The 18,666-nt window shown below is 34.9% G+C and overlaps 1 protein-coding gene across 3 annotated transcripts in view; it reads left to right on the top strand.

Moving 5' to 3' along the window:
* The window catches only part of SCLT1 (sodium channel and clathrin linker 1), a 260,510-nt gene that overhangs the window by 102,581 nt on the left and 139,263 nt on the right, over window positions 1–18,666 (top strand). For all 3 annotated transcript variants that reach the window (XM_032632761.1, XM_032632760.1, XM_032632762.1), the window contains exon 9: window positions 2,012–2,082. In XM_032632761.1, the coding sequence (XP_032488652.1) occupies window positions 2,012–2,082 (71 nt within the window). The remainder of the gene's footprint in view (window positions 1–2,011; window positions 2,083–18,666) is intronic.

Below are 18,666 nucleotides of genomic sequence, written 5' to 3' on the forward strand. Positions count from 1 at the left end.
AGAAATGTGCATCTATCCACAAAGCCCCTGTCTAGTTGGAAAAACAGAAATGACATATGAAATAATCGGTGAATAAGGCGCTAAGATAGATGATTGAAAGGGATTCTCTGAACCTTTATGAATCTCGAGATTCTATAGTATAGGTATAGTATATAATTTTTTTGTGATCATAAATACAGAGCATCATAAAGCCATATTCAGATGCAGTTGTTGAGCTCTTACTAGGCTTGCTAGCAAGTTATGTGTGTTTGTTCCCAACACCAGCTTCTTAAAATTCATGATTCTAATTTATACTTCTGCTAATTACTGTACATAATCTACCTTTAAGGTGCTCCCAAATAATAAAAAACACAAGCATTAATTATGCCAGTTCCAAGACTATATATAGTAAAACATGAATGGTACATTATAAACATTATAAAAGGGAATCAATTTGGTCTGAAGTCGTTGAGATAGCTTTACAGGAGAATTTGAAATGATATTAAAGATCATCCTTTCCCTCAAGTGATATACGCATCCTTCTATTAAATGCTTTACAGTTTAGATGATCCTCTAGCCTCTGCTTTGAATATCTCCTGTAAGAGATCTTGTCATTTCCCCAAAGAGCCTGTTCCTTTGAACTCTGATTATTAGAAAGCTAAAATCTCTCTTACCAGGCTTCCTCCCACTGACATATGGTTTTATCTTTGGGAGTAACATAGAACAAGCTCAATTCTTTTTTAAGTCAACCCTTCAATTATTTGCATATAATCATATGTCTGTTGTAACTCATGCCCAGTGTTACAGTTTTTTGTTTTGTTTTAACTTTTCTGGTGTGGTGTAATTTACCTACCTTTCATTATTGTATCCCTGTTTCTCTGCATGCCATAATTGGTCTCTTAAATTGTGGTCTGTGAATTGAATACTAAAATCTGTTCTGGAGTAGTTTACTTCCCGAGATAAAGATAAAGATGCAGTCCTCAGACTCTCTTTCATGTCTCAGTTAAGGCATTCATTCATTCACTTATTCATTCCTCAAAGGTATAAGTGCTTAGAATGTACTGAATCATGTGCTAGATGCTGGGAGTTCTGGGTGCAGCTGGTCTTCGAAAACAGGCACATGTTGTAGCCAGGAATATACGTAGACTTTAAACATAGTACTTAAGTACGGTGCAATGTGCATTGTAAAAGTATATGTAAAGTTTCATCAAAATGCAGAAAGGAAGCAATCAGTTTTGCCTTAGAGTGACCACACAGGTTATGCAGGGATGGATGCTGGCTGAATGAGGACATCCCAAGTAGAGGGAAATAGAAAAGTGTATTAAAAATATGAAGTTGGGGTAAAACCAGCACTTAGAGAAGATAATCAATTCCCTTAGAAAATTTTATTCTACAGTTGGAAGACTGCTTCATAACTTACTTTAGCATTAGCAGACCCTGAGGAAAGGGTTCCAGAGCATGTCATTTATTTGGGAGATAATACCATGAAAAACCAGTAGGGGAGTGGAGAAACAAGACTAGGAAGGGAAGAGAAGGTAGCCAATAACGGGTTTTTAACAATCAAGCAAATTAACACTGTGGGTAACTGAAACTTAATCCCACTGCTGAACTGTGGAAGCCAGTAGAGAAACAGCCTCAGTTATCCACCACGGGGCATGGGAGTTGGGGATTTTTACCCACCAGTTCCATTCGGTCATTGTTTTGGGGCTCTTACAGAACACGCTGGGGGCATGAATTCTACACCACCTATATAGCCTTCTGCATAGTTTGGTGAGCAAAGGAGGCTCAGAAGGCCAGAAAAAGCCAGAGGACACAGAAATGCAAATGCAAGTAGTTTGAAGTGAAGCAGGTGTCCACTGAAGTAGTGAAGGCATGGAAAGATGGCCAGGGTTATATTTTATCATTAAAAAAATCTAATTATTATCATGACTTCACTTCATTTTTTTCTACTCATATACCCTGTAGTTAGTCTTTAAAGATACAGTTTTAAATGATCTGATACTGAATGTTTCTATTTTTTTTCTTTTGGCAGACTAATCAACACTTTTTGAAAACAGTAACTGAACAAAATGTGGAAATCGAGCAACTCCGAAAACAACTAAGGTATTTTCAGAAATGATTTTTGTTATTTTATTAATAATTACTTTTCTTCAGGGGAAGCACTGGTGTCATAATTTTTCCCGTGAGTGTTTTTATTTTTTCCTCCCTTTTAAGCTGCTGTCAGTAGCTTCTTGTGTGCATGATCTTTTGGGACAAGAAGAAACTGAAATCAAGACTATCAGTCAGGCAACAACTGTAATACATATATGTGAAGGGCTGTTCCATGATGGCAAAACTAGTGCTTATGGAAGAAAGTCAGTCCTCTTCCTGGGACTTCTGGGAACCAAGCCAGCCCCTCCATCAGCCCCCAGGGCCTTGCCTTCTGAACACCCCAGGGCCCATTGGCCTCTGGACACTGTCTTCCCACCAGAGCCCCACCCACCTCTGGGGGCTGTCTGTAATGGCCCTCAGATCCCCAATTCCCGGATCCCCTCTTCCCCACCCCCAGGCAGGGGCAGAATAAATGTTTATATGGATTTTAGAGCTCAAAAAAAAAAAAAAGAAAGAAAGAAAGAAAGAAAATCAGTCCTCTTAAAAATTTTTTCTACACATATCTTTCTTTGTATTCTCCCATAAGCAGACCCTAAGAGTTTGAAAGCACGTAGTTTATTTAGAGGTAATACCAGTAGAGGTAATACCAGGAGAGGAGTGGGGAAGTGAGATAGGGAAGGGGAGGAGAAGGCAGCCAATAAGGCGTTTTTAAAAACCAGGCAACTTAATACTGTATGTCTATATTATGGTCCAGTGGTTTAAAAATCATTGCATCAATAGACTTCACGGGAAAAACTCTAAATGACAAAAAAAACATTTTTTCACATTTCATTCCCCTTAGTCATAATACTTAAAATTCAGAAGCTTAATCATATAAGGTTTTTTGCTGTGATTCTGTCATGTAGAAATATCTTTAAATTGTAATGTAAATTTATATTTTACAAAAATTGTAAGTTACTGTTTGTTAAATGAACCTTGCTATTTATTTTTCCCACCATCATGTATTTTGCCCTGCAAATGCATTATATTGGTTTTGTTTTGAAGGAAAACTTATTTCACGAAATTATTTTTTATTTTACAAAATTTTATATACCAGTTTTCATATTTTTATCTTATTACCTTCATGAACTTTTAAATTTAATTTAATAAATTTACCTTCTTTTCCCCTAGACATTTTTACTTGTTGGCTCTTATTTAGTTCTTCTTATTTCTTTCAAAGTTATTGATTTTGCAATTTAAAATACTAATGATTTATATAATTGCAAGATCTTCTTCCTCTTTTTTTCAAAATAGAAGTGGCTTTTTAAATTATAATAGTAATGGAAGTTCATTATAAAAATACTTTAGATAGTATGAAAATATATCAAATTGCAGTACAATTCTGACAGTAAGTTATTACAGACTCCACAGGTTAAGAGCACAATCCCCAATGTGACTACACTCACTCAGATGCCAGCCACAAGTTCAGGGGTCCCCAGGCCACTCATACCTCTGACCAATTGAATACAAATGTGGGTGTTCTCACTAACCCCCAGGCTCAATAGTTCTTGAAAATGGCTCAGAAAACTCAGGAAAGCACCATACTTGTGATTAAAATTTTATTATAAAGGACATAAATCAAAACCAGACAAAAGAAGAGACGTAACTGGGTGAGATCTAGGAAGGTCCCAAAAGCAGAGCTTCTGTGTCCTCTGCCCATGGAATCAGGGTGTGTCAACATCCTGGCACAGCAGTGTGTTCACTAGCTGGGAATCTCGCCTAAGCCTCAGTGTCCTGAGTTTTTATTGGGGTTTCATTATGTGCATTTGACTTATATTCAATGTAAATAAATTTATATTACAATTAAATGGTATTTATAATGACTGCATCATAGAGCAAAACCTTATATGAATAAGCTGAATTTTAAGTATTATGACTGATCGAGTGAATCATTGATCACTTGATTGAACTTAGTCTCCAGACCTCCTTCCCTCCCTGAGAGTCAGGAGGTTGGGCCTATATCACGTGGCTCAAAGCTCCAACCCTCTAATTACATGGGGCCTACCGTGAGTCACTTCATTAGCATAAACTTAGGGGTAGTCCCAAGTGCCTACCATGAATAACAAAGATACTGCTATTACTTGGGAAATTCCAAGGGTTTATATTCTCCATCTTAGAAACTTAGACAAAGACCAAATTCTTTATTATACAACTCTTTTTAAGTGGAAAATAAAAATCTCATAATTCCATTATTTAGAGTTAACTATTATTAACTTTTTAAATGTATAACTTAGGTTTGTGTATTTAAGTATTTTAGTTTAAAAAAGGGGGGATGATATACACACTGTCTAATAGCCTAATTGTTTTTTCTTATAGATTATATGAATATCATATCAATATTATCAACCATAACATTATATAGTATACTATTATATGGATGTGCAATATTTATTTGTTAAATTCTTATTCACTTTCCATTGTGAAAAAGGCTACTTCTTCATTGAACGTTACAATTAGAGCAGTTGTAGAACAGTAAATACATAATAGTTAGCCATAAGTTAGTCTTGGATGTTATTATTATTTATTGTTATTATTAAATAAAATTTTAGTACTACTAAAGAAATTAAAGTGAATCTTATCTAATTAAGACGTTTAAAAGAAAGGCCAACTTGGTTGAATGTTTTGTTATACATTTTTTTAAACTTCCTTTTAAAATTGTTTTATGATAAAAACACTAGACCCTAAAGCATAAACTGACAGAAATATAAGGCATGGCAGAACAAGTCCATAATCATAGTAAGGATTTTAACTCTTTAAGTGACTGATAGGTATAGAAGATGTGATTTATGTGATTAACAACTTGATCTAACAGACATCTCTGAAACATTGAATCCATTTATTTAATGAATATCTAGCAAGCATCTCCTATTGCCAGGCTATACACCTGGGGTATATCAATGTATAATACAGTTGAAGACTTCTGTCCTTTTGGAACTTACATCCAGCAGGAGCAAGCAGACAATAAACACAATATCTCAGTAGGTTAGGAGACAATTAGTGCTAGAGAAGAACAAAACAAAGCAAAAGATCAGGATGAGAGATCTGGAGTGCTAGGGGCAGTGGTGAAGTTGCAGTTTATTTTTAATAGAGTATTCAAAGTAAGCCTCCCTAAGAGGTTGAGATTTGAACAAAGACTTGAAGGATGTGAACAGATAATCCATGCAATACAGGGAAAGTGTCTAGAGTAAAGAACTTGCCATTGCAGAGGTGGAAATGTGCTTGGGGAACAGCGAGGAAGCTAGATGCCTCTCATCTATTGCTGAGTAACAAACCATTGCAAAACTTGGTGACTCAAAGCAATAACTTATTTAGTTTATGATTTGGGAGAGAAGAGGACAGGTTTTCTGGTCTGGGCCTGCAGGGCTGATATCTACTGAACTTGTCTATTTGTCTCTAGCCAGCTGGTCGGTCTGCTAGCAGCATGGTCTGGTAGTTGGCAGCAGATGATAAACCTGTCTGGCAGTTGGCAGTCTCTTCACCAGGTCAACAAGGCACATCTTACTTCTTCACTTGGCCATTCCCCAGAATAGCAAGAGAGCAAATCCCAATGTACAAATACTTTCCAAGTCTCTCTTGGATCATATGGGGTTGACCAAAAAGTGCCTTTGGTTTTTAAATAAGAATAAAAGACACATTTTTCATTTTCACCAAAACTTTATTGAACAACGTATTCACCCTTTTGTTCCACTACCTTCTGCCGTTTTTCAGGCAGCTTCATAATTCCATCTTCCTAAAACTTTTTATCTTTTTGAGCAAAGAACTATTCCAGATGTCTTTTACAGTCTTCCAGGGAATTGAAATTCATTCCATTAAGAGAATTTTGTAAAGACTGAAATAAATGGAAATCTGAAGATGCAATGTCTGGCGAATATGGCGGATGAATCAGAACTTCCCAGCCAAGCCGTAACTGTTTTTTGCCTGGTCATCAAAGAAACATGCAGTCTTGCATTATCTTGATGGAAGATTATACATTTTCTGTTGACTAATTCTGGGCGCTTTTCATCGAGTAATGCTTTCAGTTGGTCTAACTGGGAGCAGTACTTATTGGAATTAATCGTTTGGTTTTCCGGAAGGAGCTCATAATAGAGGACTCCCTTCCAATCCTACCATATACACAACATCACCTTCTTTGGATGAAGACCGGCCTTTGGTGTGGTTGATGGTGGTTCATTTCACTTGCCCCATGATCTCTTCCATTCCACATTATTGTGCAGTGTCCACTTTTCATCATCCATCACAATTTGTTTTAAAGATGGAACATTTTCATTACTTTTAAGTAGAGAATTGCATGTGGAAATATGGTCAAGGTTTTTTCCACTTATGTGGAACCCAAACATCAAAGCGATGAACATAATAACCAAGCTAGTGCAAATGATTTTCAACGCTTGATTTGGATATTTTGAGTATTTTGGCTATCTCCTGCGTGGTATAACATTGATTGTTCTCACTTAATGTCTCGATTTGATCGCTATCAACTTCAACTGGTCTACCTGACCGTGGAGGATCACCCAGCAAGAAATCTCCAGCACGAAACTTCGCAAACCACGTTTGACATGTTCAATCAGTCACAGCACCTTCTCCATACACTGCACAAATCTTTTTTGTGTTCCGTTTTTATCTTTTATGAAATAAATAAAGCATAATATGCCAAAAATGTTGCTTTTTTCCTTCCGTCTTCAATATTAAAACGGCTACACAAAAATTCACCAATTTTGATGTATTTTTTTAAATGCACACTGATACGACAGCTGTCACATACAATCTAATAAAATTGTTTCAAATGAAGTTAAAGACAACTAAGTGTTACTAGAGCCATCTTATTGAAAAAACTGAACGAACCTTTTAGCCAACCCGATTTTTGGTAATTTCTCATGGCAAAGCAAGTCACATGGTCAACCCAAATTCAAAGGATAGGGAAAAAGATACCCCTTTTGATAGGAAGATTTTCAACATCATGTTGCAAAGATGTGAATAAGATAGGGAAGAATTTTGGACCACTTTTACAGTTTCTCACACTAGTATATCTGGAACACAGTAAAGTAGGAAGAGGGTAGTAGGAGATAAGGTCAGAAATGTTACAGATGGTAGGAAACAAGGTGATATGGGGCCTTGTAGGCCATTGTGAGGACTTTGATTTTTTACTATGGATGAAATAGAAATAGGTTTTAACAGAAGATTGACATGATCTGATTTATATTTTAATGGGATTGATCACTCTGACTGCTGTATTGAAAATAGACTTGTAGAGAGGCAAAACATGGAAGCAGGGAGACTCGTTCCAGCTGGATATCAGTTAAATACCCAAAGTAGTTTATGAGTGTACATGTTCTGAAAAATGTTAGAAATAATAACCTTAGTAACTAAAGAGAAAAAAAAGGTTTAACTAGGTGTTGAGTTATAGTAAACATTATTATTAAAAATCAATGGTGAGATTGTGATGCAATTATACCCCAATAAAGATGTTTAAAAAAAAAAAAAAAATCAATGGTGAGAAGATGGATCAGTGCTTTCGCCTGTTCCTCCTGCTAAGAACAACTAAAACCCCAGGACATAAATACAAAACAAACATAGGAAAACCGAAAGGTGGAGAGAAGAAAGCAGATTGGCTAGGTGCCTCAGGATCCAAGGAATGACACTGTGGTCAGTTCCCTTGACTTTTTGATTTGAGTTTTGTTTTTGCTTTTTTGCCCCATATATCCCAGAGTTGGAACAGAAGAAGCCAGCAATCTGACAATACCAACAAGGCACAGACCAAAAAAGAAAAGTGCCAACAGAGACTTTCTCCCTCTAGCCAAAGGACCAGGAAAGGAGAAGCCAAGCATGACAAAAACTTTGCAATCTCTCTACTCTAGCCAGGTACCAAAGGAAAAAAACTATGGACCCACCTGTACCCATCCTAGAAAGGCCTAGTAGGGAGTTTGGACTTCTACCTCTACCTCGCAGTAAAAGACAGCACCTTATTCCCCCAAAAGAAAGGTATCGGAGGAGATAAACTAAAATAATCTAAAACTTATTTGTTAGGTTTCTATCAAAGTCACTCATCATGCCAAGAATCAGGAAAATCTCAATTCAAATGAAAAAGACAATCAGTCGACCCAACACTTAGATGACAGAGATGTTAAAATTATGTGACAAAAATTTTAAACAGCCATCATAAAATGCATTAATGAGAAATTATGAATAAGCTTGAAACAAATGAAAAACATTCCCAACAAGGAAAGGAAAGTCTCAGCAAGGAAATACAAGATATACAGATGAACTAAATGGAAAATTTAGTTGGTTGGGAACATTAAATTCTCTAATGAGAATAAGTCTTCCCACATTTTTAAAATCAGTCTTAATAGAGTTCATATTAAAACCCCTATAGTGTGTGTGTGTATATGTGTGTGAGAGAGAAACTTGATAATCTAATCCTAACATCATGAAATGGTAAAGTGTCATTTATGAAAACAATTCTATAGAAGAATAAAATGCAATGTTATTTACAAGAACTTGAGTTTGGCAACATAGAACAGAAGGAAGAATATATGTATAGTTCAGTACATGACAGATGTGGCATTATAAATCAGTAGGGAAACAATCATGTTAGGAATTGTTGCTATCTATGGAAAAAAAAAGTGTGAAGTTTTGCTTTTCACATTTAGGCATTTACGTGGTTTTATGGATTAAATAAGTAAATGTAAAAATCAAAAGCTTTGCAGATTTTAAAATATCTGAAAATCTCCCTTTAATAAATTTTGCTAGGGAAGTACTTCTTAATCAAAATTTAAATGCAAGCCAAAAAGGAAAAGATTGATATATTTGAATATGTTAAAATGTAAAACTTCTGTTACAAAAATTAATATAAGTCAAATGAAAAGGCAACCCACAGTCTGTGAGAAGACATTTGCAATGCACATAACTGACAGCGTATTAGTGTTGAGGGTACATTACCTAGGCATCAATAAAAATAAAAATCCATAGACTATTGGGCAAAGGATATGAACAAACATTTCAGAAGTCATAGCAGTCAGGAAAATGCAAGTTAAATAATGAGATACTACATCAGACCCAGTTATCAATGTCAAAAATATAATGTGGAGTGTAATAACAAGGTACAAAAGAAGACTGCAGTATTATGCAATTCATATACATTTCAAATGTTTTAATCAATAATGTGTATTGATTATATGTATGTTTTAGTTATATATATATATTTAGTTATATATTCATATTGTCATATATAGTAAAAGAATTTAAAAGTATGTGTGTGTACATATATATATATACACATATTCGTATATATAGTCTGTGTGTGCACGTGCATATGCTATTAAAGAATTAAATAAAAACATTTCCAGAAATAGTATGCCCTAATTTCAAGTTAGTGATTGTGTCTAGTGATTGTCTACAAGTAGACTATTTGTAGAAGTAGGGAATTATAGGTGGCCTAGGTGTCTGTCACTAAGGAAATGGATAGTAAAATGTGGTAATTGCATCCCATGGAATACTGTGCATCATTTAGAAACATGTATTTACATGTAAAGATGTAGAAACAGCAGCATAGGTAGATCTAGGAAACAAGGTTTATATTAAGAAAGTGAAAAGAGGTATGGATCTATAGAACAAAAACACATACATGCAAATAACAATGTATGTTTTACCAGTATATGTATATATCCATGGATATATCATTTTAATGTGAACCTACAAAATGAAGGGGAATGAGAGAGCGAGTGGGAATGAAGAGGAAAACAACGAAAATAAACAAATAAGAGCAGGTCTTTCACAGCTAATGGTCATGGGTAGATAATGGGGTTATGAAAAGAATACTGTGATTAACTCAACTCTGCACTCAAGGTTCAAAAAAGAGTAGAAGAAAAAAGAGAATATGAGAGTTATGGTATATGTGGGATAAGTCTGGGTGTGGAGATTTTGGAAGGAAAATGAGTAAGGAAACTGGTTCATAACGACCTCTATGACATGATAATGAAAATAGAAAATAAAAATGCAAATAAAAGGCTATATATAGAGAAAATGGTGATATTGGGCTAAAGGACGGGAAAAATCATGAAATTTTATGGCTAAAGTTATCTTAATCATTTAGTTCAAGTTCCTAAATTTATGGAAGAAAACCAAACTGAACCAAAGTCTCAGAAATTGTCTTGTCCAGGGTTGCACCACAAATTCAAAGAGGAGCCAGATTAGAACTTGCATCTTGTAATTGCTCATCTAGTGAGTTTCTAAGCTGGACTTTCTGACAGTATTCACAGCAGTAAAGTTGACTGTTAAAGAAATGATGGGTGGATACATTGTTTTTTGACAACTGTGTCATTTGGCTTTTGGACATTTGGGCCTAAAGATTATAAGTTGGAGATTAACAAAGATAGTTTGGGTTTTCTAAAGCCTAAAATGTCTTAAGTGTTTAATTGTCCATGAGCAACTTTGCCATAATATTTACTGACAATATTCCATAGCTTAACACTAAGCAGTTCAGAGTTGTATACATAAAACTATGCTTGCTTTTCCTGCCACAGATTTGAAGGAACATAAGGATAAGCAGATGCTTCTTTTAGGGAAAAGGATGTTGCTTTCAAGTTTGACAGATTCTGAATGATGGGCATATTGATATTACCAGAATTTAAGTTTTGAGATGCCCTATATATCCATGCCAAGAATAACTACATTAGAAACTCTTTAAACACTAGCTTTGTTTAAGTTTGTACTTAAACTGAAAACATATTAGTTTCATTTGTTGTCTGATGTTATGGTGCAAAAAAAAAATGAGAATCATGTGAATTTATAATTAAAACTTTTATCTTCTTCCTTTTTGAGAGTTTCTGCTGATACCCTATCATAGCAGAGAAAACTTGTCAGCCTAGTTTCAAAGAATCTTCATTCACCTGGTCCTTCCCAACCCTCTAGTTATGTATAATAGTCATTTTGCTGTTTCTCATGGAAGAACTTTTGGTTCCTTCCTGTTTGCCTTTGATCATTATTCTGTTTTGTAGAAAATTTATAATTTTATAAATCTGGTTAAAACTTGCCTTCTCCAGGAAGACGTCTCTGGTTCATTCTGCCAGATTTTTACTCTTCTTTTCTTGTGGATATACTGAGAATTTATTCATTTTAACTGAGATTGTATGCTGTTTTTCTTCAGGTGATTTTTTTGTCATATATATTTGTTTATAATGTGTATCTAGCTGAGTTATGGAAATATTTTTCAAGCCATATGTGCTCAAATTTCATATCTGCCTTGTAAAATCTTTGAAGGAAAGGATTTCTTTTGTGTATATCTTTCAGGAATAACCAATATTACCTTTGTAAAAGAATGTACTGTAAAGATTGACTCTAAAGCATTTGCACAGGGGTTCATATTATCCTCTCATCAGAGTGGCATTATCAGAATATTTATTAGAGAAAACTTTTAGCCACTACGGAATGATCTCATTCGCAGCCACAGATAACTGTTTTCATATAAACAGTCTATAACTTATCAATCTATTTATTTTGTATTTATTGAGAACTTATAGATATATGTGCTCTGAGTTTAGAAATAGTCTTTAATAAGTTTATGTATGATGTGACAGCCTCAAAATTGTTGAAATTTAACCTGTTTCATCTCATGTACACTTTTGTGGCTTCAATAATCTCTAAAAGTAAGAGCCCATTAAATTTTTGTAGCTTGAGGTTCTCCTGGTTATCTCCACCCAGATAGGTCCATAGCACTAAACTAAGCTTGTTATTATATCTCCTGAATCTTCCCTTTGTATTTACAAATGGCATCATCCAGTTTCTGCTTCAGAAAACTAGGAGGTGTCCTAAAATCTTTTCTGTCCCAACTCTACTTTCTAAATGTCTCTCAGATCCTTCACTTCTGCATCATTATATTGTTATTGCCTTTGCTCAATCCGTCATCTCACCTGAGCTACTGCAGTAACCTCCAATTTGGCTTACCTCTTCTCCATCTTCCTTCTTTTTTGTACTATCATCAAAGTGATCTTTCAAAAATAGAATCTGAACATGTCCGTCTCCTTCAGTGGCTACAAAATGCCTATGGGATATAATCCAAATTTTCTAGCATGACATGAAGTCTTCTACGACCTGACCCCTGGCGACAACTCTATATCTTGTCACCCTGCATCTCAATTTCCTGAACTATTGTTGGTTTCCCAAACAAGCCATGCTATTTCACAAATCCCTACCTTTGCTCACATTGTTCAGGCTGCATAAAATACCCTTTCCTGATAAATATCTTCTCGACTTTCAAGGTTCAGAAGTGTGCTATCTTCTAGAAATCATTTTCTGAATCTGTGTTTCTTCCTCCTCAGGTAGAACCAAACATGCCTTCCTTTGTGCCTCAGCTGTAGACTGCACATGTATCTTTCACAGTATTTTTAACACTCTAATGTACTTAATTCTTTGCAAATCAATCTTTCTTTGCTAGTTTTTAAGCTCCTTAAAGGCATGGATCATAATTTAGCCTTTTTACCTTGCCATCATCTAAGACAGTGCTAGATACATGGCAAGTGCTCAAAAAAACCTTCTTGAGTCATAAAGTCAGTTAATTAATTAAATTGCACTTCACCAGAGGGGCAAAGCTGAACTAATTTACGTGGGTTTTCTATTTGTTTATTTTGCCATTGATCTTTTGGGGCACAACGGTCATTATTTAGAAAATTATATTTTATATTCTTCACCCATGCAGTAATATGTGTCCAGTTAGTAGTCCTGTGTGATGAAGTCTCGTGCCATCCTGCTTTATCTTGCCCAGTCGTGAATCATTTTGTCCACTGTATCCGGCCATATCCCATCACTTATGGGGTCTCGGCTATCAGGTTGACACTCGGGGTACTGCAGTGCTTGTGTTCAAGTAACCCTTACTTTACTTAATAATGGCCCCAAAGCACACAAGTAGTGATGCTGTCAATTCAGATATGCCAAAGAGAAACTTTAAAGTGCTTCCTTTAATGAAGAGGTGAAATCTCTCTATTTAATAAAGAAAGAAAAAAAATCTTCTGCTGAGGTTGCTAAGATCAATGGTAAAAACGAATCTTCTATCCGTAAAATTGTGAAGAAGGAGAAAGAAATTCATGCTGATTTTGCTGTTGCACCTCAGACTGCAAAAGTTACAGCCATAGTACATGATAAGTGTTAGTTAAGATGAAAAAGGCATTAAATTTGTACCATGAGAGAGAGAAAAAAAGACCACATTCACATAACTTTTATTACAGTATATTGTTATAATTGTTTTATTAGTTATTGTCAGTAATCTCTTCTTGTGCCCGATTTTAACTTTACCATAGATGCGTACATATAGGAAAAAACATGGTATACATAAGGCTCAGTACGCTATACAGTTTCAGGCATCCCCTGAGAGTCTTGGAACGTATGGGGACTACTGTATATGTACCTTTGCGAGGTAATAGTTTTATTTTAGCTGAGATAACAGATTTTTCTCAGATGTTTCATGTTCCAATTTGAATAATATTGCGTCTTTTATTATAAAAATGCTATGGAAATCTGGAATTCATGGATCACTAGTTTTGATTCATAGTGTCTCTTGGAAACTATCCCATGTGAGAAATGGCCCTGAGCAGACGTGCTTAGTCATAAGAATTGCCAGACAGTTCCTTATGTGTTGGCAGCTAGTTTTCTGAGCATAGAAAACATGTTTTAAGATAAAAAATAGGTTTTTGCTGTCAGTTTCCTGTCTCTTCACACTGTTTTACTTTAATGTTGGTCACCCCCTATTCAAAACTGTTTGTATCTTTCCCACTTAATCTTTCAGGGGCGTAAAGAAGAATATGAGACTTTACTTCTAGAACCTACTGGTCAAGAGCAGAAACAAATTCATAACTTCATTGTTTGGAACTTTTGCCTCTAATAGGTGATTACTGGTTCATTTCAAAATATGTATTTTACTGATAATTACAATTTTATTTTGCAAACACTCCATATTTGCATACCTAACCTAAAAGTGTGCTTCTGTGCGGTGTGAAGTATAAAGAGCATAGGTTTTGAAGTCAGACAGCTCTAGGTTAGTATTCTTATTTTTAATTTTCTGTTGACTTGGGCAGGTTGCCTAACTGAATGAATTTTAGGTTTTTTTTAATTTTATTTTTAAAAATTTTTTATTGGAGTATATTTGATTTACAATGTTGTGTTAGTTTCAGGTGTACAGGAAAGTGAATCAGTGATACATACACATGTATCCACTTTTTTTAGATTCTTTTCCCATATAGGCAGTTACAGAGTATTGAGTAGAGTATCCTGTGCTGTACAGTAGGTTCTTATTAGTTATTTTATATATAGTAGTGTGTATATGTCAATCTTGATCTCACAATTTCTTAATCTCTGCAATAGAAATAAAATGAGCTTCTTTGAGTGTTGCAGTGTACTATAATTCTTATTGTCTTTGCTCTTCTCTATTCTACTTTAGTATGCAACCTGTGTAGGTAGGCTTGTATGATATTTACAAATTAGTTGTTAATAGATTTACAAGTTAGTATTAATGTAATAAGTAGACAGCAGATATTTCCCTCCCTTGCTCTGGATATGAGCCTTACCTTTGTTGTTGCTGCTATAATTTCTAGGAGCCAGATGAAGTATTCCTTTCTTTTTCCCTCCTTTCTATTGTTATATCCCCATGTCTTTGCCAACTGTACAACCCTAAACTCTGTTTCTTCTGGTATGTTCCATCAGTTATATTCATTCTTTTTAAAAATCTTAGTCTCTTGTGTGTTTCTTCCAAGACCTCAGGTATATATACCTCCCCTGATGATTCCTCAGATTACTATATTTTCTTCTTCTCATTCTTTGAAATTGCTTGGAAGAAGAGGCTGTATTTGCTATAGTCACTCTTCAGAATTTCTTTCAATTTGGATTTGGTCCCATATCTCTGTTCTTCTCCTCAAGATGACTGGTACCTTTTTTGCCTTAAAACAAAATACTTCATTCTCCTTGGTTATTGATTCTTTTTGATTGATGATTTTTCTGTCCTTCTTGAACATCTTTCTACTAGGTCTTTTGTATTTGTGTCCCAATTTCTTCTCTGACCCTTGTCACCATTTCCTTTCCTTTGCTTTTCCCATTTCCTTACCATAGCCTACTAAAAGTACAAATTTCTTAAATTGCTATCCATTTTACACACCTTTCCCCCTCTCCTTAGATGATTACCTTTACCCTACCCAACTTCAACTTTCAATGTTTCCCACATAGGTACCTCTGACCTTGATCACTTTGTTGAGCTCTATACTTGAATCGCTAGGGCAGTGGTTTTCAAACTAGTTTTAGTTAAACAAAACCTTATACATAGAATCCCAGTATACTGGTAAAAGTGGAATTGCTGTGATTGAAGTAAGGAGTGGAAATCTTCCCCCTCTTAGTAGCCAACACCCTCACCCAACCTAGGGATTTTGCTTGATTCCTCGCCTTTGCTTTACCCCCACATCCAAGTCGTGTGGGCTCTGTATCCAGATTATCACACATCCAGTCATCACCACTATCATCGCTACCCCAAGCCGTCACTCTCTCTTGCTTGCATTTGCCTCATCTCTGGTCTCCCTGCTTTCACTCTTATCCCACTGTTATTTATTCTCCACACACCAGCCCAAGAAGTCTCCTCAAAGCATCAAACAAATCACATCACTCACCTGCTTACCACACTCAGTGGATTTCATTACAACTGGAACAAATTCCAAAATTCTCACTATGCCTAAAGGCACATATATGATCTGACCTCTCTGCCTTCCTCTCTAACTACCCCGTACACTTTCTCTCTCTGATACATCCCAGCTAATTGTCATTTATTTAAGTACCTTTCTCATACTCTTTGCATTTATCATTAATTCCCTCTGCTATAACTCTTTCACCTTAGATTTTTTTTAAATCGACCCCATTGTCCATTAAACCTTAGCTCAAATGAATGGTCCTTCTTTAGACAGGTTGTCATTGATGACCCAGGTCTCTCTCCCATTGTTATATATCATTTGCTTCATTGCATTATCACTTTGTGAAACCATCTAATTTATTTGTTTACATATTTACTGTTGGTCTCTCTCTAAAACAATGTAAACTCTATGAGGTCAGGGGCTTTGTCTCCCTTGTTTGCCACTGCATCACCAGTGCTGACAACAGTGCTTAATGTAGTTAGGTGCTCAATAAAATAAGTGTAGGGCTCTGGAAATACAGTTAAAAACAAACAAGTGAACCACGAACATGTGAAGCTCAACATGTCCAGATTATATTCATAGTGCCTAGCATATTGTAAGTATTCAATAAATATTTGTTCAAAGAATGGATGGATGGAATCTCTTAGATTCTGTCTCTGTAAAATCTGTGCCATCTCTCTCAGTGGAACCACTTGCTTATTGTTACCATCACTCTAGTTAGACATTCCCTGCCTCTTACTCATTTAAATTCCTGAAGTGCAGCTCCGATTCCATTGAGCAGCTCTCCATTGCCCTTAAATTAATACAGATCACCTCACTTGTCAATTAAGGTCATTGATATTGTAGCCCCCATTGCCTTTTCAGTCTTAGTTCCCTTCTTCCCTAAACAAGCCCTACACTTTCCTACCTTTATGCTTGAACTTACTTTGTTCCTTCCTGAAGTTTTTTCTTTGTCTCTGCTTGTGAGATTTACAGTTCCTCTGCCAATTCTTAATGTAAATACTTCCCACTTTAATATTCCCTGAACTAAATACAAATGTTCTACCTACTCTGAATCATAATACTGATACTTTATTTTAATCTTTTGTGATGCTTAAAGTATGCTTTGTGACCCTCCTAAAGATTACTGTATCTCACCTTTCTTTGTGTGTTTTGTATTACCTTAAAGAACACCTTCAGTGTTCCAAACATCACAGGCACATAGTAAACATTTTTTGAGCATGTCCACTGTGTAAACCTATTTAATAATAGAAAATGAATTAATATGTTCTCCACTTTGTCAGTGGTACCCAAAGTTATATAACTCTAAAATTGTATTTGAAATAATGATTTAAAATCTTTTTTTAAAGATAAACATATTGATTGTGCAGTTATTCTGTCAAATCTAAGGCAGTAGCTGTATACCAGAATCATCTATAGAGATTCTGAAAAACAGAGATGAGCAGGTACCATTCCCAGATATTCTGAATGAATAAGACTCAGATAGAGACAAAGCTTGCTTTCATACAAAGAGAGAATAGAGAACTACTGCTAGTATGATGAAAAATTATGTTCCAACATAGAACTTAGAATTTTGAACTACTTTGAATTGTATATAATTTTGAATTATGTAAAAATTATACACAAATGAACTTTCACGACTGAGTAGCCTCTGTTGTAAAGTTTTGAAAACTCAGTACATGGATTATTAGTATCTATTGCTTTTAAGAGTTTCTTTGTAGGCTTCTGTCCTTTGAATAATTTTAATTAGACTGCTACTAAAAATTGGAAGGAGAAAAAATTAAAATAAACTTTTTTCCAGTTTTCCTACTTACTATCAGTTTCCTAAAAGCAGAAGTGATCTTAAAAATTCAGAACTTTGTCTAAAATTGTTTGGAGATTTTCTAAACATTCTAAGCACAAATGAATGGCTTTATTTTACTGGATACTTACAGAAGAACTTACTAAAGTAGCTAGTGTATGCATTTTTCTTTTATTTTGAATTTTAAAATTTAGAATATGTATCAAATCCATAAAAACTAGTTTTATTTCTCTCAAAATATTATCACTTTTCATTGTATGAAAGAAATATTGTACACATTTCTAGAGTTCTCTTGATATGAGCCTGCAAAAACAGACAAAACTTTATCTTAAAATGGGCTCAGATCTCAAAAAAAAGGTATTAATAATTAAAGTAGTTTAATTTCTGTACAAGTTAATGCTATAATTTAAATATATATTATATAAACTACATTTAATTATATCCTCTGTTTTATGTTATATCTGGTTATACTTTGCTTAACAGAGCAAATCTTTGCTTTTTAAAGATCAAATCTCTTTAATATTATAAGTGATGAAAATTACATTAAAGAAAAATCTCAGAAATTTTAAATTCTTTGACATGGAAGCACACCTGGAAATGAAAAATGTGTTTTTTAAAATATTCCTTTGTAGGAATATAAGTATTCTTATTATTTATCAAGTTTTTTAAATTTAATTTTATTTTTTAAACAGCAGGTTCTTATTAGTCATCTACTTTATACATATTAGTGTATATATGTCAATCCCAATCTCCCAATTTATCCCAGCACCACCACCCCTCCCTGGCCACTTTCCCCTCTTGGTGTCCAATACATTTTGCTCTATATCTGTGTCTCTATTTCTGCCTTGCAAACTGGTTCATCTGTACCATTTTTCTAGATTCCACATATATATGTTAATAGACGATATTTGTTTTTCTCTTTCTGACTTACTTCACTCTGTATGACAGTCTCTAGATCCATCCACGTCTCAACAAATGACTCAATTTCGTTCCTTTTTATGGCTGAGTAATATTCCATTGTATATATGTACCACATCTTCTTTATCCATTTGTCTGTCGATGGGCATTTAGGTTGCTTCCATGACCTGGCTACTGTAAATAGTG

The sequence above is a fragment of the Phocoena sinus genome, chromosome 5 (assembly GCF_008692025.1).
Source record: "Phocoena sinus isolate mPhoSin1 chromosome 5, mPhoSin1.pri, whole genome shotgun sequence".
NCBI classification, from domain to species: Eukaryota; Metazoa; Chordata; class Mammalia; order Artiodactyla; family Phocoenidae; genus Phocoena; species Phocoena sinus.